General features: G+C 42.3%; 1 protein-coding gene across 1 annotated transcript in view; it reads right to left on the bottom strand.

Moving 5' to 3' along the window:
* HDGFL3 (HDGF like 3) overlaps positions 1–24,203 on the bottom strand; it is a 72,162-nt gene that overhangs the window by 8,083 nt on the left and 39,876 nt on the right. Inside the window, exons 2-5 of the mRNA XM_042987945.1 lie at positions 16,430–16,506; positions 10,868–11,006; positions 10,385–10,543; positions 6,532–6,678 (exon numbers count right to left, since the gene is read on the bottom strand). Of these exons, the coding sequence (XP_042843879.1) occupies positions 6,532–6,678; positions 10,385–10,543; positions 10,868–11,006; positions 16,430–16,506 (522 nt within the window). The remainder of the gene's footprint in view (positions 1–6,531; positions 6,679–10,384; positions 10,544–10,867; positions 11,007–16,429; positions 16,507–24,203) is intronic.

The raw sequence follows: 24,203 nt of genomic DNA, 5'->3' as shown, positions 1-24,203 counted from the left end.
TTTGGGTTTATCTACCCTCAGGGACCTCTTGCCTATGTGCGCCAGGAGGCAAGCAGGAGGCTGAGCCCAGCAACACATGAAAGTCACAAAACCGAGTATTATGCTGCCTTGAAAGATGAATAAACCTTTCTATACATGACCACGTGAAGGACTCTTGGAAGCATGGTAGTACGTAAATGTCACCATTTTTCTTGAAAATCTCAAATGACTGGCAGTATGGCACAGGGATTAAGAGCATGGACTCTTGACTCAGTCCATTTGGCTCTGAATGCCAGCACTGCCATCCATCAGCGGCATGATGGGGAAACTGCTTAACTTCTCTGTACCTCATTTCCACAAATGTAAAATAGTGATAATAAAAGCATCTGTCTCAAAGGGAAAAAAAAATCTCAAAAATGAGAGAAACTAAGGAATATATTATTTAAATATATACCTGTATGTTAGATAGGAGTTAAAATTCTGAAAACGAAAGGAAATAATAAATACAACACTAGTGGTTATCTCTGAGTAGGAAGAAGATGGGGCAAGGGAAGAATATGTAATTAGATATAAGTTATGATTCTGTTTTAGTTTTGGGGTTGAGTGGGAGGGTCACTGGTATTCATTGGAATACTATGTTTCTTACTTTACATATATTACATATATATTCTTTTGTACAAAACAAATATATTATTAAAAATGGGTGAAAAGTAAAAGGATCTGACTTTTAACAGAGTGGGTATGAAGGGAAGATAACTCAACAAAATAAAGGCCATCTATGAAAAACCCACAGCTAACATCATACTCAATGGTGAAAAACTGAGAGCTTTCCTCCTAAGATCAGGAATAAGTCAAGGATGTCCGTTCTTGCCATTTTTCTTTAACATACTAGTGACATCCTAGCCATAGCAAGAAAAAAACCCCAAACACATCCAAATTGAAGTAAATCTGTCATTATATGCAGATGACATGATATAACAGATAGAAAACCCTAAAGACTCCACCAAGAAACTATTAGAATAAATGAATTCAGTAAAGTTGTAAGATACAAGTTTAACAGAGAAATTTGTTGTTTCTACATACTAATAACAAAGTAGCAGAAAGAGAGATTAAGGAAATAATTCCATTTATGGTTGCACCAGAAAGAATAAGACCTAGAAATAAACTTAACCACAGAGGTGATAGACCTATACTCTGAAGGTAATAAAACACCGATGAAAAAAACTGAAGAAGACACAAACAAATGGGAAGATATCCCATGCTCACTGACTAGAAGAACAAATACTGTCAAAATGTCCACACTACCCAGGGGTGCCTGGGTAGCTCAGTCGGTTGGGCATCCAACCTCAGCCCAGGTCATGATCCTGCGCTTTGTGGGTTCGAGCTCCGCGTCGGGCTCTGTGCTGACAGCTCGGCACCTGGAAGCCTGCTTCGGATTCTGTGTCTCCCTCTCGCTCTGCCCCTCCCCCGCTTGCGCTCTGTCTCTGTCTCCCCAAAATAAACATTAAAAAAAATTTTTTTTAAATGTCCACACTACCCAGAGCAATCCACAGATTCAATGCAATCCCTATTCAAATACCAAAGCATTTTTTTAGAGAACTAGAACAAATAAATACTAAAATTTGTATGGAACCACAAAAGACCCCAAACAGCCAAAGCAATCTTAAGAAACAACAAAGCTGGAGGTACCACAATCCCAGACTTCCAAGATATACTACAAAGCTACGTTAATCAAAGCGTATGGTACCGGCACAAAACCAGATACGTATATCAATGGAACAGAACAGATAGCCCAGAAATAAACCCATAGTTATATGGTCAATTAATCTTTGACAAAGGAGGCAAGAATATACAATAGGGAAAAGACAGTCTCAATAAAGGTTGCTGGGAAAACTGAACAGCTACATTCAAAAGAATGAAACTGGACCACTTTCTTATAGCATACACAAAAATAAACCCAAAGGTGATTAAAGACCTAAATGTGAGACAGGAAGCCATGAAACTCCTAAAGGAAAACACAGGCAGTCACCTCTTGGACATCAGGTGTAGCAACATTTTTCTAGATGTGTCTCCTCAGGCAAAGGAAACAAAAGGAAAAATAAACTATCGAGACTAGACCAAAATAAAAAGCTTTTGTTCAACAAAATGAAAAGGCAACCTACAGAATGGGAGAAGATATCTGCAAATGATACATCTGATAAGGGGTTAATATCATATATATCTATATATCTCATATATAATATCTATCTATCTATCTATCTATCTATCTATCTATCTATCTTTCTCATACAACTCGAAACCAAAAAAATAGCTCCTATGAAAAAATGGACAGAGGACCTGAATAGACATTTTTCCAAAGAAGACATCCAGCCAGATGGATAACAGACACATGAAAAAAGGTTCAACATCACCAGTCATCAGAGAAATGCAAACAAACCAAAATGAGATCACGTGACACTAGTTAGAATGACTAATAGCAAAAGAACAAGAACGAGAACAAGAAGTGTTGGTGTGGTTGTGGAGAAAAAGGAGCCTTTGCGCACTGTTGGTGGGAATGTAAATTGGTGCAGCCACTGTGGAAAACAGCATGGAGGTTCCTCAAAAAATTAAAAGTAGAAAAACTGTATGATGCAATAATTCCACTAGCAAAGAAAATGAAAACACTAATTCAAAAAGACATATGCACTCTTGTCTATATTGCAGCATTATTTATAATAGCCAAGTTATGGAAGCAAACCAAGTGTCTACCGACAGATGGATGGACACAGGTGGTGTACATGTACGATGGGGTATTACGCAGCCATAAAAAGAGATTTTGCCATTTGCGACAATGTGGATGGAACTAGGATGTATTGTACTGAGTGCAGTAAGTCAAAGAAAGACAAATATCATGATTTCACTTACATGTGGAATCTAAAACACAGAACCAGACCCATAAATACAGAGAACAAACTGAAGGTTGCCAGGGAGGAGGGTCAGGGGAGGGGCAAAATGAGTGAAGGGGAGTGGGAGACACAGGCCTCCAGTTACGGAGTAAGTCATGGGACATGGTACAGGACAGGGAACAGTCAATGACACTGTGACAGCATTGTGTGGTGAGCACAGCATAAGGGAGCCTTGTCAAATCACTATGTCGTGCACCTGAAACGAGGGTAATATTGTGTGTCAACTGCACTTCAATTTAAATGAACGAATGAAAAAATGAATGGATCGCAGGCTCTCGTTCTACATTCAGGCTCTTACCAGCTATGGGACCCTGGGCCGATCTTTCCAGCCTCAGTTTCCCCAGGTACACAACGGATGAGACCTCCACCTACATCCTGGGATTTGTGCGGGGATTAAGTGAGACAATGCATAGATAGCATTTAGCACAATCTGGCACGGAGTAAACCGTGAGCCATTACGACTCTGACTCTGCTGCTGTCGCTACTGCTAATGGCAAGTGTTTCCAGAAGTGCTTTCAAGATGTTCAAGTAGAAATGGGTTTCATAAATGGTTAGAAGAATGGATCTACAATGCAGGAGGTACAGTGGGAAGTCATCAGTAATATATCGAAAACAGCTGAAACCACGAGAGTGGGTAAGATGGACGCGGGGAAGCTTTCAGAAGAGTAGCGTGCCAAGGAAGGAGCTCTGCAGAGGGACTGAGACGAGCTGGTTGTGGAAGCAGGAGGTGGCCTGGAAGCAAAGTCCGGAGGAGAAAGGGGTAACGGCACTAAATGCTGCAGAGGTAAAATAAAGACGAAAAAAGACCCTGGACCTGGCAGGGAGAGGATCAGCATGGACCTCGACGAGGGCAGTTGCGCTGAAATGGTGAAGAAGCACCTCGAGTGTAATGGAGTAAGGCGGGTGTGTTGCAGGTGAGGAAGTGGATGCTGGGAGGAAGGAGAACTCCTTTAGGAAGTTCAGAGATGAAGAGAAAAGTGAAAAGAACAGGGTATGTGGGGAAAGGGAGGTATGTCTGAGGTTAAGGGAGGCCTGATACTGTTTCTAGGCAGGAGAAAGAAGAGAAAGGTACAGGACGACTGGGTTGGCCTTGGAGGAAGGACGAGGAGACGACGCTCTGGAGCCTGGTAACAGAAAGGTGCAGATTAATGCCTCTCAGACTTTAATGTGCATATAAATGACCTGGGGGATTGGTTAAAACAGATTCTGACTCAGAAGGCCTGGGCGTGGGCCTGGGCTTCTGCATTTCCAACAAGCTGCCGGGTGCTGTTGATGCGATCTGTCCATAGACCGCAGTCTGAGTGGTAAGGTGTAAACCATCTTTACCTCTGTCACAGGAGGGGCAGCCAGAAGTGAGTTTGGTCATGGGAGAGACAAGTTGTGGGGGGTTTGCTGTAGGCATACTGAAGCCACCTGGGGTGGGGACGGCAAGTGGGATAAAAAGAAAATCAAGAGTCAGGTACTCAGGCCCTCGGCGACTGTTAGGGATGGTTCCCAGGAGGGCTGCTGGAAAAAGTGATGACAGAGGACTCTCTACTGAAGAGGTGAAAAGAAGAAAGATCCTCAGAGGCAGGAGTAAAGCTGAGTGGCTAAGAGTTAAAGGGAGCCGTTAGAATCGTAACTGGGGAGTAATTTTGGAAAACTGGATGAAGGAGGACTTGAGAGGTAAACAGTACTGACAAGAATAGTCGAGAACTCGGCTGAAACCAGAATCTAACAGAAGAACAATCAGAGTGTATTTTGTGGATTATTGTTTCAAAGTGATTTGCCGCTGTCCAATTAGTCTTGAAAGAGAAAAGACTAACAGAAGAGGACCAGGGGCAGAATGTGCCTTTGCTAATAACACTTTTACGAAGGCGGACTTGCCCGCCACCTAACAGGTTAATGGAAATTAGGACAGAAGACACGCAGACAGCCAACAGTCACGTGAAGAGATGCTCAGCACCACTCGTCGTCAGGCAAATGCCAATCAGAACCACAACGAGCAACCACCTCACACCTGTCCGAAGCGGCTAGAATCAAAAAGGTAAGAAGTAACCAGTGTTGCAAGATGTGGAAAAAAGGGAACCCTCGTGCATGGTTGGTGGGAAAGTAAACTGGTGCGGCCGCTCTGAAAAACAGTATGGAGGTTCTTCAAAAAGTCAGATTTACCAGTAATTCCACTTCTGGGTATTTATCCGAAGAAAATGAAAGCAGCACTTTAAAGAGAAACATGCAACCTTATGTTAACTGAAGCATTATTGACAATAGCCAAGATATGGAAACAACCCAAGTGTCCACTGACAGATGAACGGACAAAGATATGGTGCGTACGTGGACACACACACACACACACGAATATTACGCAGGCATACAAAAGAATGAAAGCTTGCCACCGGTGACATCATGGATGGACCTAGAGTATATTACGCTAAGTGAGATACGTCAGAAAGAGAAAGACAAATGCCGTATGATGTCACTTACGTGGAATCTGAAAAAACAAAACAAACGAACAAACATAACAAAACAGAGTCCCAGATACAGGAGGCACACTTCGTCTACCACCAGGCGGAGGGGCTGAGGAGTGGGTGAAACGGGGGACACAGGTGAAGGGGACTAAGATGTACAAACTCCCGGTTGTAACACAAGTAAGTCACGAGGGTATCAAGTACAGCACAGGGAAGAGTCAGGAATGTGGTAGCAACTTTGTCTGGTGACAGACAGTAACCAGGCCCATCACAGCGAACACTCAGTAACGCCTACACATGTGGACTCACTGTTGTGCCCCTGGAACGAACACAATATTCTGTGGCGACTATACTTTAAAAAAGAGTTGACAAAAATCCAAAGTGGACAAGTCTTCCCCTTCAGTACTTCAAATACCAATGTTCACGTGTTGTTTGAATCCTTAAATACTTAAAGCCCTGTGGGTATATGAAAGTCCAAACAAACTGCTTTTAGGAAAGAAACAGAGGCATGAAATCTCCTATTTTGGACATGCCATTCATCTTGTAATAAAATAAATCTAACTGTAAAATTCTGAGATGGCATTTCATAATTTCAGTGTTTCACATCTTACTTTATAAAAGACTCCCAAGTTGGGACACCTGGGTGGCTCAGTCGGTTAAGTGCCTGGCTCTTGATTTTGGCTCAGGTCATGATCTCACAGTCATGAGATCAAGCCCCAGGTCGGGCTCTGCGCTGACAGTGGTAGGACCTGCTTGGGATTCTCTCTCTGCCCCTCCCCTGCTTGTGCACAAGTGTTCTCTCTCCCTCTCTCTCTGCCCCTCCCCTGCTTGTGCACAAGTGTTCTCTCTCTCTCCCCCAGAGTAAGTCAATAAACGCTAAAAAGAAAAGAAAAGACTCAAGCTGCTCAAGTTAGTTTAAAAAAGAATGAACTGTTCACAGAGTTCCACACTGACAGGCAGGTGCACTTCCCACCTGGCTCTCTTTTGTTTTCAGACTCTGGGCAGCTAATCATTCATCCAGGAGCTGCGTGCACATCCACGTATCAGGCTGAGAATCTTTCTCCATCTACTAGGACAGTGTTTACCAGTGACTGCGAAGCACTGCTGATCTCTAGCATCTTCTAGGTTAGAAGGGCAGGGAGGTTACACGCCGTCCTTACCCCTTCACTGGTTTTCTGCAAGTCTGAAGTTGTGTTTCTTGTGTCGTTGCCGGCGTCTCCGCCCTCGGAGCTGCTTTTGTTCTCCTCTTCTTTGCAGTCCTTGTCATCTTCATCTCCTGGAGACTTCCGGGACTGTTTAGAGGATTTCTAAACGTTTGGACAAGTTAGAAGTTAGAGTCAAAGGGACAAATCCTGACGCACAAGGGCAAGTAAGAGCTGCCGAAGCGGCTGACCCACGGCCAGTCTCTGTGGCCCCGCCACCGGATATACTAGTGCAACCAGGCGGCGTGCCAAGGCTGGGCGAGGTGGCCCGGGCGAATCGTTTCGCCTCGCTGGGCCTCAGGGTAACAAGCTGGAGAAGGAAGTAGAGGTGAACTACATGACCTGTTAGTCCTTTCCAGCGGTGCCATGTTAATAAAAGCAGTACAAAAAGGTTCGTGTACCCAGGACACTATTCGTGAATAAACAGTAGCTGGATGGACACCACCTTAGGAGGCTAAGAGTGAGAAGGCACCATAAGGCCGTCCTGTCCTTCCTCGTCGTTTTACAGTAGAAACTCAGGTCCACAGAGTGAGGTGGACTATCTCACATGATATAGGAGTATTCATGTTAAGAAATCTGCTGAAGCTGTTTGGTTGACAGGATCCACGTAATATAAACTACTTTACTCTTTTAAATTGCAGACAGTTATTTAAGAACCCAAGGGAACTAGCCCCCCCCCCCCCGCTTTTTTATCACCATGCATTTGAAATCAAGATGAGCTTAAGGAAAACGAAAATACAATTATAGTTTATAGCCAAAGCTGCTTTGCAGAACAGCATTAAAAGGATCAAAAGCTGGCCCCACTGTGCATCTTTAAGAAAGTAAAATGTAGCATTTCACTAACATGTCCTTTTTGAGGACTTTTAAGAGTCGTTAAGCACCTGGCAAATAAGAGCTGAGGCAAAACCGGTTTGGCCAAGTCACCTTTGGTCTTCCAGAAATGAATTAGCAAATTGGAGATTCCTTAGACAATCAATATTTTAAATACAACTCCCAAAGAGAAAGTATCTCCTAGCTCTGTGATAGAGCATATAATTACATTGCTCCTGTTTTACTTAACTGAAACTACCAACCAAGCCCGAAATGTCAGCTTAAAATGAGGTCATCTTTACTTTTCACACGAAGGAAAAGCAGAGATTTAATAATCCAAATGTGGAGTGTCTACCGTTAAAGCTAAGATCAAGTAGGACAACATAAAAAGCAGAATATTTTTTGTTTTCCTAGTAAATACAGTATAACTATCGAAATAGAGTAATTGCTTTATGTAGTAATTCTCAAATAATAACCTCTGACCTACAGTTCTTAGAGGTAATCATTCACAACTCCCTAAAATTTCTAATGCTTACAAAGGATACTTATGAGTAACCCCACGAGTGAATTTATACGCCTTATAATTTGGCATTACACAGACCAGAATCAGGCCTTTCCTCAAGTTTTGCTGTCGAGCCACAGTCAGCATTCTAAGAAACCTGGCCCCCAGGCTGTATTTGGGAACCCTGAAAAGCTCTTACTGTGCTACAAATTCAGATCAGGGCAATTCCTGTAATTGTGGGGAGGGACCCTTTATCTGTTTCATCACTGTGCTCCTGAATTGGTTGTGTCCAACTGTTGCCACCTTTGGTTTTTTAACTTAAGATTACTAGTAGTTTAGCACCATCATCAGTTTACTCTGCTGTGAGGCTCTCTGATTTGCCCTACTTTATGCAGTAATGTGCATGCAAAATATTTTGACCTATAATTTTCCAGGATCTGTGATGGCTCATATATGAATCATCCATATACTTACTGCCAAAGAGATACACATAAATCTTCAATTATGTTCAAATCTGCTTTTCACTGTGAACCACTGCTTTTCAGTGGCAAAGGAAGATTATTCAACTTTAAGAAATAGGGGGGGTAGGAAAAGATCACCATATTCGGAAAAAAGGAAACATCTGGGAAGTCAAGGACAACAAGCAGGTTACGTCAGGTAAGCGCTTCTCTAAATGTGGTTCCCAGATCAGAGCCATCAGCCTTACCTAAAACTTTAATTCTCAGACCCCACACCCAAGACCTACCGAAACAGAAATTCAGGGGGTGAGGCTGGGCAGTGTGTGCTTTAACAAGCCCTCCACATGGTTCTGACGCAGGTGGAAGTTTGAGAACCACTGTGCTAGGTTCTCAGTTAATACTGAAAATGAAAAACCATTTATGTTCTTCCAAAGTCTTTGTGTTTGTGCATAATTCTTTTGACAATAAATAAAACAGTAAAAAGTGGAAAAGAAAGTCACGGTTCTTAAGTGCTTGTGAAAGTTGTGATCTGGAAGGAAAAGCAAAAAAAGATGATCCCTTAATTGAACACAGAGAAACCTCAGTAAGTAAAGTATGTCTTTACCCCTTCACTGCTTTAAATCACCTACCCGCACTAGGTATGAGCCCCATTACTTCCGGGCACCACAACAAGCAATAAAATAATGACACTCAAAAGCCCCAAATCCACACTATTAAACGCCGCTACTACGTCAGGTAGCTTAGATAACGGAGGGTGGTACAATACGCTGCACAGCTCAGCAGGCAATCATAAATTAAAAAAAATCAATTCGATTGGGTGTTTAAGTGAAATTCAAAATGCTAAAAAAAACCTCAGCTTAAAAATGCAATGGAAGGTACAGCCTGACAAGGAAAATTCTAATTATTTTTTTGTGATTTGCAAACCGTATCCCCATCCAAGGCAAATACCATGTTTTTCATTAGGTTCAAAGTAATATGTATTCATACATTTTTACCTATATGCCTGTGGGGTAGACTTTACAGATTGTAAAAGAAAATGCTGATCATCGAATAAAGTCTTGGGACTTGGTTCTTAAGGAGTTTCCCAAGTCTGGTGTCCAGCTACTAAATACCAGATCTAAATGGAAGTAATTTATTCAATCGTGTGACAGACCAGTTATAGTGAAACTTGTACCAATCTCTGGTTTTCAAAGATCTATCTATCTTACTTCCAGTTTCTAAAGGTGAACAGTTTTTACAATGCCATAGTTTGTTCAACTGTATGTCTGGATTACTGTGAAAAACCTAGACTTTCAATTTGTAAATCTAGGATCACGTCACTCCTATTACCGTCACACTGGGAATAAATCCAAATTCCTTAAGGTGGCGCACAAGTCTCCATGACTGAGCCTTTGCCTGCCTCTCCCTCTGGGTCATGACCCCCAACCACGCTGGTCTTCTTCCAATTCAGGCCAGGCCAGACTCTTCCTGCGTCACATCTGGGCTGCTCTGTCACACACGCCCCCTTCCCCCACCCCCAGCTCTTTCTTCGGGCCTCAGTATGAACTCTGCCTCTTCTCTTCAGAAAGGCCTCGCCCTCTATCTAAAGAACGTTCTCCTACCACTTGTTTCCTTCAGAGTCCTCTCTTCATTTATACGTATTATGTGTACATTCCTTAGAGCAGAAAGACAGATTAAGGGTGTATCTTTATATTTACCTAGACTTGTCCTCAATCGTACTGAGTCTCCTATATTCCTAAAGTCTTCAGAGCTCATTTGGAGGTGACCGTAGGAGGCACACCTGCTCTTGTCCCCTTGGCTGAAGAACAGACCTTCTCCAACTGAGCGGCAGTATTTTCAGTGCCACGTCGGCCTTGAAGGGTCCACAGCCAGCTGCCCTCACATGTAAGGTCACCTGTCCTATCCCCTTGGCTGTATCACTGTCCCTAGAGGCAGAGGCTCCACAGAGCTAGTATATTTCTATGTGCCCAATGGAGGAATTAAAGGTCATCTAATGAATGTGCATATAACATTAATAACAATGGAAACGGTTCTCAGGCACCTTCGAAGTGTAGGACTTTTTCCGTTTAGAGCCTGCTTTTTCATTCTTTCTTTTGCCTTTTCCATCCTCTTCCACTCTATCCCCTTCCTCCTCACTGCTCGCATCTGCAGTATTTCCACCTTCTCCCTCCGTTTCCGAGGAGCTCTGTTGCTGAATTGCCTACGAAATAACAAGATATTGGCTAATTACATTTTTGAAAAATTGTCACGGACACTGTGAAAAAAACATGCTATTTTAATCTAAAAGGGTTCAGCTTACTCTTAAGATTGCAAAATAAAGGACTGTCAACCTCAATCTTCCAGTGACCACTTGACTTGAACCCCCTTGAGTAACAGAATTACATTTAATCCAAAATATTACCGGAGCTAAATTCTGATTTCAAATAGATGGAGGGTAACTACTAGTATAAGAGGACATATAACAAAGACCCCAAAGAGAGTTAAAACCAAAGAAATGAGATCTAACAACGAAGCAAACCATTACCTGGTATCCAGTGAACTTCACTCCTGGGTTATTCTCTATTTCCCACAATCCTTCATTAAATCCTTTCCGTTTGTTTGACTTTCCAAACTTGTCTTTGTATTCCTTATATGGAAAAAGGTCTTTGGGACCTAAAAATGCACTGCAGAGATATTTTAGAAATAGGATACATTTGACCTTCAAAGGTACAATATTTTTAATATCAATATCAACAAAGGTGTCAGAGCCTATTTTAGTAAACAAGTTAAAAGTATAATAAACCCTCTGAGGCACGTAGCACAAAATGTTTTACACATACACTTCAAAGCAGAAAAAATAGATAGCTGGCTACATAAACCAGCAACTCTAGACTGTGCTTTGATCTTACTTTTAAAAAAATTTTTTTTACATTTATTTATTTTTGAGAGACAGAGAGAGAGCACAAGTGGGGGAGGGGGAGAGAGAAGGAGACACAGAATCAGAATCAGGTTCCGGGCTCTGAACTGTCAGCACAGGGCCTGACGTGGGGCTCAAACTCACAAGCCGTGATAATATGACCTGAGCTGAAGCCGGAAGCTCAACCCACTGGGCCCCCAGATGCCCCTGATCTTACTTTTAAATTACCAAATTATTTTTGTTTTAAAACTGGCTTTTAGTTACAAAGATAGTTTTAAACCTTTAAAGTTTATTTATTTTTGAGAGACAGAGCATGAGCAGGGGAGGTACAGAGAGAGGGAGACACAGAATCCGAAACAGGCTCCGGGCTCCGAGCTGTCAGCACAGAGCCCGACGCGGGGCTCAAACTCACAAACCGTGAGATCACCACCTGAGCCCAAGTCCGAAGCTTAACTGACTGAGCCACCCAGGCGCCCCACAAAGGTAGTTTTAAAGATGTCCCCTTTGACCACTTAAATCATCATCTTAAACTAAGCCTTATTTATGCTAATCTATATACCACATTAGCAAATTATTCACTGTTCTTTCTGTAAATTAAAAAATCACATTGGTGTTTAACGAGGCACTAAACAAGAAAAAAATCAGAAGTACAAATAGATACAATGTTACACAATTTCAACCCTACCTTAGACGAATCACAGCCATAAAAAGAAAGTCAGTTAGAATAAATCCCGCGGTTGGCTAACAGATCGGAGCGTTCACACTAGTGTCTTCGGCATGACCACCTGTGACATCAACCTGGCGAATGAGACAGCGGAGGCCCGCATCCCGGCTGACACCCAAGAATCTTCCATTCCAAACTAAGGCTCACGTGTCCAGCCGTGAGACAGACCTGAGCGGACGCCTCGAACCAGTCAGGCACCACCGCGGTGTTGCGGCTTCCGGGGGAAACAGACGAACGCCCCTAGCTCAGGGAGCACGCGGTCTAGGAGCGCGAGCGGGGGTTCGGACAAAATCGGAAGGAAAAACCATGGTACCGCGTGCTGAAAGAAACCAAGCAGGGAAGGGGGTGGCGAGTCCGGGGGTGGACTTTACAACCCCGGACACTGAGGTCACGGGCGCCCTCGCGGACAAGGCAGCGATTGACGTGAGGACACAGATCAGGTGGGCCTCGAAGGCCGCTATGGAGGCTCAGGGTCAGACGAGAAACCACGAAAGGTTTGAGAAGAGAAGTGACAGCTTGTGTTCTAACAGGATCCCTTTGGCCACCGTGCTGAGAACAGACCGAAGGAGAGGGCACTGGGGCAGAAGCAGGGAGACAGATCGGGCCACTGAGGTAATGCCGGTGACTTGGGCCAGGGTGTAAGCCGTGCGGTCGGTGGGAAGGCGCGGGATTCTGAATTCACTCTCAGGAAAGGGCTAACATGATTTGTTAAGGGGCTGGAGATGGCACGTGAGAGGGGTGGAGAACTGAGGTTATCTCCAAGGTTGTAGACTGAGAAATGAGAAGAACAGATTTGGCGTTTACTGAAATGAAAGATTCTTTTTTATATAAAAAAAATTTTTTTATGTTTATTTTTGAGAGAGAGAGAGAGAGAGAGAGACAAGAGAGTGAGCAGGGGTGGGGCAGAGAGAGAGGGAGACACAGAATCTCCCAGCTGTCAGCAGAGCCCAACGAGGGGCTTGAACCCAAAGACCGCGAGATCATGACCTGAGCTGAAGTCGGATGCTCAACCGACTAAGCCGCCCAGGTGCCCCTGGAATGAAAGATTTTTGAGAGAACAAGATTTGAGGGTGAAAAGCTCAGATTTCGATGTTAAATTTGAAACCCGGACTGACATCCAAGTGAGGAGGTCAAGTAGGGAGCAGGAGAGGCGATTCTGGCACTCAGGGGAAAGGTCTGAGCTGGAGGTATATATTTGGAAATTATCTGCAGAGATGTTGGAAACTTTGAGACTATTGTTTAATAGGTTACTGTTGAGTGTTATAAATTCCACTTTCTGACTGGGGCTTCGTACTAATTCCTCACTGCCTAGCTGATCGAAATTTTCAAGTTGATGAAAACACCCAAGGACGCTTTCTGCCCCCGACCACCAAAACTTCCTTGACCTTTGACAGCTTGGTCAACATGACTCTATCTCACTGAATCCAGACATAATTTTGCAGGTTACTGGACATTTTAATCAAAGGATGTCAGTGTCTTGCTTGACAAACTGAACATGAGAAAGAAATGGACTTTGTCGATATTCCTTTTAGAGAAATGTGTCCTGCATTGTTAGACCATGGCTTTTGACTTTTCTCTGGCCTCTGACGCCACGTATAGGAGCTAACTGCGGGCTAAGCTGCCCGAGGTTCGCGTCAGCTACTGATGCTCGCCAGGGCCTGCCTGTATTTCTGTGCTGCCACGGGAGGCAGGGTTAATATGCAACTGGCCACGCCAGCTGTTGCCAGAAAGAAGAACGCCGAATGAACTGTTCTGAAACAACTACTTATTTGTTGATACACAATGTTTTTTCCTAGAATATAGACAGATAATTCCACAAATCAAATCTCCTCCCCATTGGTTAATTTTCCTGCATGTTTTACAAACCTTAAAGGATAGGCCAGAAAACAAAATTGTCCAAAGTTCCATGCTCTAAGGATGTTATTTTTTTTTTCTCCTCGCCAAGGCTGTCTTGAAAATTGTCCAGACGAAAACTACTGGGGTTAAGTTATATGGAACAGAAGAATTTGGGGGTCCAATTACCTAACTGTCTGGGTGTTAGAATAAATTCCAGGCCATGTTCTGAGGAAAATTCTAGTCTGCTCAGGGGTGCTTGGCTGGCCTGCACACAGCTTTCTTGTGAAGTTCCTCACCTTTATTTCATTTAGTGAATTTTATTCATCCAACAGCTATTATTTTAAGCACTTCCCACTGGCCAGGCGCTGTGCTAAGCACCGTGTCTACAGGAGCGAGCAACACCCACGTGTACTCTGCCTCCACAGACGGGCTGAACATTAGGTACTTGCCAGGGCGTATAATCTCAGGTTCAGGGACACCCGATCCCTAATAAATGCTCTGCTGAAACAAAGTCCTGGCAGGTTTTTTTGAAGTTAGTTTTCCTCTAAATGTTTCGAAACCTACCTCTGTATAATCTAACCAGTAAAAAACGAACATAGGGACTATATTATATTGCTCCTTGGTAGAACTACTTTTACTGAACAGAGCCTCGGAAGGATGCCGTTGACTTAGATTAGTAATGCGTTAAGAATCGGTTCCGGGAAACCCTTCACACTGTTCACTAGGATGACTGTTACCCTCACCAGCTGCACACCAGGTGGTAAGCTCTTTATTTATAGTGCTTTAAAGAATGCCCAGAAAATGTTTACTAAGAGAAGTGACCACACAATGTTAGTAAATGGTTGATTTGTCCTATATAACGAAGAGGGATAATCTTGTTTCTTAAATCCTGCCAGGTCCCAGAAATACGATCAAATCATTTGGAAACAGGTCTCAGAGAAAAAGCAAAGTAATGGTATAGATGCAAAATGGAGAAAGGAATGAGGCGAATGTAAAAATACGTAGCACGAAGCCCTCTGCGCTTATTATAGATAAAACATTTACTTCTAAGCTTTCTAGCAATCTCTCTAAGGAGGAAATCATGGCAAGCTGGATATTGCACAGTGACTACTAGATAAAAACAAAAAAAGGATAAAACTAACTTCTTGAAAGAAACGCAACTATTTCTCACACGAAGACAAGAAATAAATACGTCTTAAGGGCCCCCTCTCCCCTGGCTAGCTCTCTTTCGAGGCGAGCATAAACAAGGTACCAGAGTGGCAGAAGCAGCAAGCTAAGAAAAAGTTCCCGCCTGGCCCTACTGCATTCAAATGAACACAAGCACAAGGGATGACCCTGAATTTGGAGATTTGTAAGATTTCATGACAGGTATTCTTTTCTAGAAAACATTTTTAAGTTTTATTTATTTATTTTGACAGAGACAGAGCAAGCAGGGGAGGGGCAGAGAGAGGCAGAGAGAGAGAGAGAGAGAGAGAGACAGAGAGAGAGAGAGACAGAGAGATCCCAAGCAGGCTCTACACTGGCAGCGCAGAGCTAGACAGGGGGCTCGAACCCATGAACTGTGAGATCATGACCTGAGCCGAAACCAAGAGTCGGATGCTCAACCAACCGAGCCACCCGGGTGCCCCTCATGACAGTTTTTAGCTTCCTCCACACATACAATCCCTATTCCATTTGTGTCCTTGTGTGACGGACCACACACGTTTTTAGTGTGTCGAGACTGACCATCATCTCCTGGTATCTAGTAACCAGCTTCCTTCTTTCAATGATGAATTATTCCTTCCAATTTTCTTCCCTATTACAGTTGCCTAAGCTAGATACTATGCTTCCCATTTCCCGATGGCAACACGTGGTCACAGGACCAGGTTTTTGCCACAGCTGTGCGTGCAAGTGTAAGTGACATATGCAACTTCCTTGTCACTTCCTTACACACAAGTGTCCTGTTCTTCATGTTTTCTAACCACCCTCCACTCCCCTCTACCTGGAAGATGTACAGGTGCTGCTGAGCCAGTTTTCATTTGTTTTTAAGTAGCAGACAAAGCAACACCCCAGGCGATGGCAGGACAAAGTGACAGAAGGAACCTGGGTCCCCAGAGCAGAGCAGTCTACACACCCTGAGCTACCTGCCTACCTCTGGATTGTTTCAAACCAAAGAAAGAAATTTCTGCTATCTAAGACGCTGTATTTTCAGCTCCCTTTATCCAGCAGTTTAGTCTGTACTCTAACCAACACAATTTAAAAACCTTATTAAGTTGGTATGTTTGCTTCAGGGTTCAACAAATTGAAAGGGCCTGAGAGAACCTAAGTTTGTTGTATGAAATATGAATGAAGGAAGTCTCTCCAGAAGGGAAATATACAAGAGCAACAAAAGAAATTACTGGGAGGTGGGAAGGAGACCACCCAAGGACTCACAGGTGTCCTAAAGGAGATTCTGGGTAATGTCCGACATTTACACAGAAGTAACATTCGTAAGTAAAATGAATGAAAAATCTTCACATTAAGAAAAATACATTATTAAGCTTGCCGATTTTATATAATTGTGCTCATTTTAATAAGACCAGGTATAAACAACGTAGTCTCGTAGAGCCAAATTAGAGGTGCTGAAATTTCAGGTTGTTTTGTTGACTTACGTTTCATGGGTGCCAAAAAAGAAGATAGGATATTTGTTTGCTGGAGGCTTCACAGCTCCCTCTGGGAGTTCATCAATCTGTTAAAGATAAATTTAGTTTTTAAATATTCAGTTAAATCATGTAAAATAGCATAAACAAAATATTGTTCTGATAATTTTCTTGCTAATTTCAAAATAAAATTATTCTAATCAAAATCCCAATAATTTTTCTTCTTTTGAACCTTATAAGTGATTCTAAAGTTCGTATTTGGCCCACCACACGGACAGTAACACTGTAAATTGATTATAACCACTATGGTAATACATCGCCAGGAGCCAAAACTACTCATTTCTTCTGACTCCATAGCATTACTTCTGGGAATCTGTCCTAGCAAAATAGTTAAAAAGAATAACAACAACAACAAACAAAAAGATGGCACTTTTTGGAGAGGACGGTGAATTTACACACACGTACACACTACACCTAGAAACATACATGCTGTAAGGCAGAGAATTATTATGGAAAATTAACTCAGTGAAATATTATACAGTCATTAACAATTACCATCTCTTTCCTGGACTATTCCAAGTCTCTCTCCACTCGTTTAAGCTGGAATTACATTTAAAATGCACATCTGATTATCTCACATCCCTGCTTCAAATCCTTCTATGGTTTCGCATTGCTTAAAGCATCCTTAACTGTGCACATGAAACCTTTGGAACTTTAAAAAACTGATACTTAGGGTGCCTGGGTGGCTGAGTTGGTTAAGTGTCTGACTTTGGCTCAGGTCATGATCTCACAGTTCGTGGGTCCGAGCCCCATGTCGAGCTCTGTGCTGACAGCTTAGGGTCTGGAGCCTGCTTCAGATTCTGTGTCTCCCTCTCTCTCTGCCCTCCCCCACCCGCACTCTGTCTGTCTCTCTCTCAAAAATAAACAAACATAAAAAAAGAATAATGTTACTTTAGTCGCCCCCCCCCCCCAGACCTACTGACCTACTGATTCTTATGTACGGTTGAGAACCTCTAATAAGATAAAGTCCAAATTCTTTAGGCTATTATATAGTTACATATTCATAATTCCTTACAATGTTTCAAGAAACAGAAATTTGCAAATCTCCATCTGTAGCCCCAACCTTTCCTTTGAATTCCCATAATTCTGACAGGATTATGTTGAACTGCAGGCATGAAATTACCAATGTCTACAAACCATTTCTATTTCCAGGTCCTACAAGCAGCTCAAACTAAAGAAAAGGCTACAAAGAGGAGAGGCACACTGGAGTTCAGAGAGCAAGAGACCAGGCCTGATACCCCATGTCTGGAAGAGATCTGAGGGCCTCCTTCACTCACATGTGGCAGCAGCCTGGGGGTCACCCCACAAGTTCGTCGCTGAACTGAACGAACCATGTGTCAGAGCAGACACTCTGTGTACTGGGGAAAGATGAACTTTGAGTCTAGAACTTGTAAAGTCCTGCTTCTGATTTTAAACTGTGCCATCGAAGGCATCATTTCCTCTCCTGGGGCCTTGACTTTCACATCTGTAAAATGGGATGGTTGTACTTGGTGACCTCTAGGTCTCCTTCAATCTTGAAATCCCATGGCTTGTCTAAAACTGAACTAATTTCCCTTGAATCTAGTTTTGTTTTCTAACTTAATTATTGGTATTGTCTGTTACCAGGAAAGAAACCTAGATAATCTTTTTATTATTTCCTCAAGCCCCATATTCAGTTTTTTACCAAATACTCCCAATTCAGCTCCAGGAATGTCTCTCAAATTGATCACTATTCCCATTAGTAAGTGTTGTTCCCTAAACAAGTTCTCATGATCTTTTAATAAGGCCATTACAGGTCTTTCAAAGTACTTCCTTGTCTCCAGGCTTTCCTGTTACATTCAATACTACCCTCCAAAGACAGTTTAAAATGAATAACTTCATTTGAATAAATTCACTAAACGTTCAATAATGTGTGTCTGCGTGCGTATATACGGTAAAAAACACGACATAAAATTTTCCATCTTAACCATTTTCAAATATACAGTTCAGTAGTGTTAACGATATTCACACCGTTGTGAAACAGATCGCCAGAAAATGAGTAACTGTACTTTAAGTGGACCAAGGATAGAACTTAAAATGGAAATGCATGGTGACCAGGTGACAAAACACTGTCACGTCATGTTGGTTTTTTTTTTTCACACTTAGAAAAAAACTGCAAGTAAACAGTTTAAAAAGAAATCTTTTAAAACTTTCTGTCAATACAGCTTTTGGATGAACTTTTTCTTTGCTATAATGTTACATGAGTAACATCTATTGCAGAGGCTGCACAGCGACGGCCCTCAGGCCATCTCTGGCCTGAAGATATATTTTGTTTGGCTCCAACGGTGTTTTGTTTTGTTTTGTTTTTTTTTTCAACTGAATTAGTTACCAACACTTTAAAACAGGAAGATTCACATTAAAATCCAGAACAGCTTGTGTGAAAAAAAATATTACAGATAGGGATGAGCAAGCATTCCTACAAGGAAACCATTAGCCAAGACGTTCAACAGATGCCACCTTGAGACCAAGTATGTTACACTTCCGCCACACTCTAGAGAGTGTCAATGCCTGCTTTCCTCATTCATACCTTTTAGCCGCCCCTCTGGAGTACTTGAATGTGGCCCCTGTAATAAATATTGTCAACGATATAGTAACTGGCCTGACAACCATGTTGGTTCCCCTATAAAGGTGTTAAGTAGGTTGACTTGTATTGAGAGTCTTGTTTTTTTTTCTGCCTGTTTTTTTTTGAGAGGGAGCGCAAGAGAGTGTGCACACAAGCGGGGGAAGGGGAGGGAGCTAGAACCTCCAGCAGGATCCACGCTGCCAGTCAGCCCAGAGTCCCACGGGGGGCTCGAGCTCATGACCCTGATATCACGACCTGAGCCAAAACCAAGATCGAACACAACCGACTGAGTCCCCCAGGTGCCCCGAAGGTCTTGTTTTTAACTTTTTTGAAAACTGTACTTTGGCATTTTTGGAATAACAAGTTGTTCAAGTAGATACACCTTCCTGAACCAATTAAAAAGTGCACCTCCCAGGCACTGTTTTTTGGCTCCTACTGTGAATACCAAGTGGCAACAGAATTTTACTTTCAGTTTCTGTTTGGTTTTGTTTTACTGTTTGTTTTCCTGACTTTGTATTTTTACTTTTGTTCCCAGTTCTCAGCTATGTTTGTTAGGATTCTGGTTTGCACACAGCCAATGTGTTATTCCCCATTACAGGACAAGGGTGACCTACCGTCTTTTGGGTGTGACGTGGCAAAGATTATCTGGTATGTTAGTCTTTTAGTCTGTAGAATGTCTTGCTTCCTTTGGACAGAAGAAGAGTCCTTTTGAGACCTAGATCAGTGAATGTGTGTATTTTATGTTACCTTTAACCTGTAGCTGAAGTTTCAGACCTGAAGCCATAAGCTCTCTGTGTTCGTACTTGACAGAGTGTTTACTCCTTCTGTGATTTTGAAACATTTTTCTACTTCTGGGAAGGGTCTTAAGAAATTGGTGTAATTTTCTTAAAAGATCTGTTTCTATTGGTTTACAGATAGTAATATGACTTATAAAAATATAAAGGTACATAAGAATCCTCAGGAATTAAAACAGTGAATGTACAATACTTTCAATATGGTAGCCTTTTTGTTAATGTTCTTTATTGATTTGTCTGCTTTGCTCATTGCAGAGACACTCAGGGGATGTCAGTTAGAAACCAAGCCTGTAATCCCTTGAAGTGTAAAATCCACAGCCCTATGGACTCGGGGCAGGAGGGAGGCAACCTCATATTTCCTAGAAAACGTGTCCTCAGAGTTTCATCCCTGCACCATCACCATCAGCCGTTACATGGGACTCATCAGAAATACTAGTTCTGAGTCCAGAATTCTGACCAATTGACTTAGATACTTTGGGAGTTAAACCCAAGAGTCAATGTTTTAAGAAACCTCCAGCTGATTCTGAAATACATTATAAGACATTCCCCCTCTTGCTGTGGTTCCTGTGGATGGACTGCCTTCATTTCTTGGGCTTAACAGGAGTCTCATTATGTCTGCAGGATTTTTGCAATGTGATTGCAAAAATGTACCAATGCATGATTGCTTTCTTAATGCTTTAAAATGTACGGAATAGCAAAATTCCTACTTTTTATTAAAGGAATACCATATCGTATTAAATGTGGTGGCCTTCTAAGAAAAACAAATCCTCACAGAAACTGACAGGTCAGAGGCAGTTATACATTAAAAAACCATGGGGCGCCTGGGTGGCTCAGTCAGTTAAGCATCCGACTTTGGCTCAGGTCGTGATCTCATGGCTTGTGAGTTTGAGCCCCACATCAGGCTCTGTGCTAACAGCCTTGAGTCTGGAGCCTGCTTCAGATTCTGTGTCTCCCTGTCTCTCTGCCCCTTCCCTGCTCACGTTCTGTCTCTCTCTCAAAAATAAACAGAAACATTAAAAACAAAACAAAAACAAACCAAATTTAGGGGTGCCTGGGTGGCTCAGTTGGTTAGGTGTCCAACTCTTGATTCTGGCTCAGGTCATGATCTCATGGCTGTGAGATCAGGCCCTGCATCAGGCTCCCTGCTGGGCACGGAGCCTGCTTAAGATTCTCTCTCCCTCTCCCCAGCTCTCTCTCTCAAAAAAAAAAAAAAAATCCAAATTTAAGCAATCAAAGTGAATCCTTGAACAAACCAGACTGGTTGATAATTCTGGTGTAAAAACAATTGTCTGAATTTAATCCTTATAGAATGTAATATAAGTATATGTTTTATTTTTTAAGTAAAATTTGGATTTGTTTCCTCATGAAGACACTAACTACATTGGGACTTCTTAAACAGGTCTACTGATAAGCTAATGTTGCTTCCATATAATGTTAATGGTTAAGGAAAATGTAAATATAAACGAATTATATTTCTGACAAACTTTTCTAAACCAACAGCTATTATATTCTGTGGTACATTAGATTAAACATAATTTCCAGTACTTAACTTTAAGATGCTGGGCTAGTATTAAATTGAATTAAAGGATAATCTTTGCATCCTTGAATAATTTCCACATAGAACAGAATACTGAAGCACTGGGAGCCATGTGTGGTTTTGTGTCATATACAAATAGGGATTACAAGTAGGGATTAAGTCTGCTACTCTAAGATCTAAGACACAGGAAGGATATGTGCATTATGATTGTCCATGAGCTTTGATCGTTTTCTAAAACACTTGTATGGGACAGTAATTCCTCAAGTATCTGGCTCTCTGTAAAACAGATGTCACTCTGGGTAAATTATAATTAATATGGAGATTGAGACTCTACAGAGAACAACACTGGCACAGAAGTATAACCAGGCAGGTGAGGTAACAGGAGGTGTTTTCGTTTACTAATGGGAAAAGATTAATTTTGTACTTGAACTCAAGTATTTAGGTTGTTCCCACATGTGGGAGAAGATTAAGGACAAGGCCCAGATGAATGCTGAAAGTTATAGGTTTGTGGAAAGGGAAATTTACTTGCCTTGGACTGTGTAACTGCAGACGGTCTAAAAGTTTACCCAATGAAATATGAAAATGTTGCCAAAGCTGGATGTTTGGTTTTTATCAACTGAATTATAACTGACATACAATATCCTGTTAGTTTCATGTGTACATCACAACCATTCAACATTTTTATACATTATAAGATGGTCCCCACGGTGAGTGGTCATCATCTGTCATCATACGAAGTGACCATGACATTGGCGACTGTATTCCCTATGCTGCACTCTACATCCTGTGACGGTCACTAAGTTTGTGCCTCTCAATCCTCCTCACCTACTTTGCCTGTCCCATCTCCAACTCCTGCCCGTTCTCGTAGCCAACAGTTCCCTATATCTATGCGTCTGTTTGGTTCATTTTACAAGTTTCCGGTTTTGTGTTTTTTAGGTCCCACATACAAGTGAAATCATACAGTATTTGCCTTTCTCTGACTTACTTCACTTATAATAATACCCTCTAGATCCAGCCATGTTATCACAAATGGCAAGGTTTCATCCTTTTTTCTTAGGTGATATTCCACTGCATACAGATCCCACATCTTCTTTATCCATTCATCTATCGATGAACACTTGGGTTACTTCCATATGTTGGCTATTATAAATAATGCTGTAATATATAGGGGTGCATATATCTCTCCAAATTGGCATTTTCATTTTCTTTGGATAAATACCCAGAAGTGGAACTGCCTGTTTGCATAGTATTTCTATTTTTAATTTTTTGAGGAAACTCCTTACTGTTTTCCATAGAGACTGCACCAGTTTACATGCTCAGAATGGGGTGTGAGTGTTCCCCTTTTTCTACATCCTTGCCCACACTTGTTATTTTTTGTCTTTTTGGTACAGCTGGCTCAGTTTTGATTATTTATTCATAAGATTAAAAAGGGTGAGCTTACAAATCCATTAAGGTCAGATATTTATTAATACAATACCAGAATTTGGTTTTCTCTGTTAAAATAACAAATTGGTCTTGGAGTATCCTGTCTGTTCCTAACAAGATGTGGTAAAAAAGGTTATTCCCTAGCCTCAGAATAATCTGCCACACTTCATTAGAATAACTCCCAAGACTTTGTGCTGTCATATCCTTAAATTTGTTTTTGAACAAACAAAAGTTCCTTGCTGAATGAAGAGTTTTGGTCCTTAAAAAAAGCGGGCTACCATGTTCTATGTGATTTTGAGACATTATATTATTACTTGAAGCCATTATTCATTATTCTCAGATGTCTAAGTTCCTCTCCTAATCAAGTGGTCACATCTCTGAGAAGTCTCATGACGTTGCTGAGATTGAAGTGTTCACTGGGAAACAAATTCTTTTGGCTCCGACTGTGGTAGGAGATCAGAAGCTCAGTATTGCCAGTGCTCTGAATGATTCGAACAAGCCAACCACATCCTTCTGTGGGGGCCCCATGCTCTCAATGCTACAAAGCCCACCTCTCTCGGCCCCCTGGCTGTCCACTCTGTTCCTCAATGCAAACCCCAAGTGGCTCTGGGTGGCATGTGGTATCACCTCTTCCTCTGGGCCACGCGGGTGTGAGTTTATGTAACTCATAAGCGGGGGTCTATCTCATCTGTCCAGTGTTGAGTGTCGAGCCGTTCCCATAACCACTCCCTCTCAGCAACAGGGCGAATAGAGGATGAAAACACAGACAGGCACCAACATCAGGGGAATCTGATCGGAACACTGGGGGCCAGGGGTCCCACATGGTGGCAGCTTCAGGGTTTCACTGCAGTCCACCTGGTGGTTGGGGATGAGGAGGAGTGGAGGGTGAGAAGTGCTGAGAGCCAGAGGGTAGGCACAGACACCCAAGTGCCCTCCTTCGGCAATGCCCTTGCTCTTAGAAATGCTCGTGGCCCATTCCCGTACTTTGTTCAAATCTCTGCTCAGATAGTACCTCATCAGAGAGCCTTCCCTTACAACCCAGTTAAAAATAGCACCTCTTCCCCTGTCCTCCTCTGTTCCCTTATTCTGCTTTATTTTTATTCTTAGCACTTTCCTGACACTGAGTATTTTGTTGGCCTCTTCACATTAGAATATAATGTCCGTCCTGGGGAAACCTGCGTCTTCACCACAGCAGCCCTACTGCCTAAAGCAGTGCCCGACACACGGCAGGTGCGTAACAGATATCCCTTGAGTTCCAAGGTTTCCTTACTGACTTAGGACCTGAAGAAGCCTACACTTGCTCATGGAGGAAATCAGTGACCTCAACTACGACATGGAAGACAAAGTACACCATGGAACGCTTTCGATAACAGATTACTAAGGAAAATT

This window comes from Panthera tigris, chromosome B3 (assembly GCF_018350195.1).
Source record: "Panthera tigris isolate Pti1 chromosome B3, P.tigris_Pti1_mat1.1, whole genome shotgun sequence".
NCBI lineage: Eukaryota > Metazoa > Chordata > Mammalia > Carnivora > Felidae > Panthera > Panthera tigris.
Note: the sequence above shows the minus strand (reverse complement) of the source record. Positions and strands in the feature narration are given on the sequence as shown.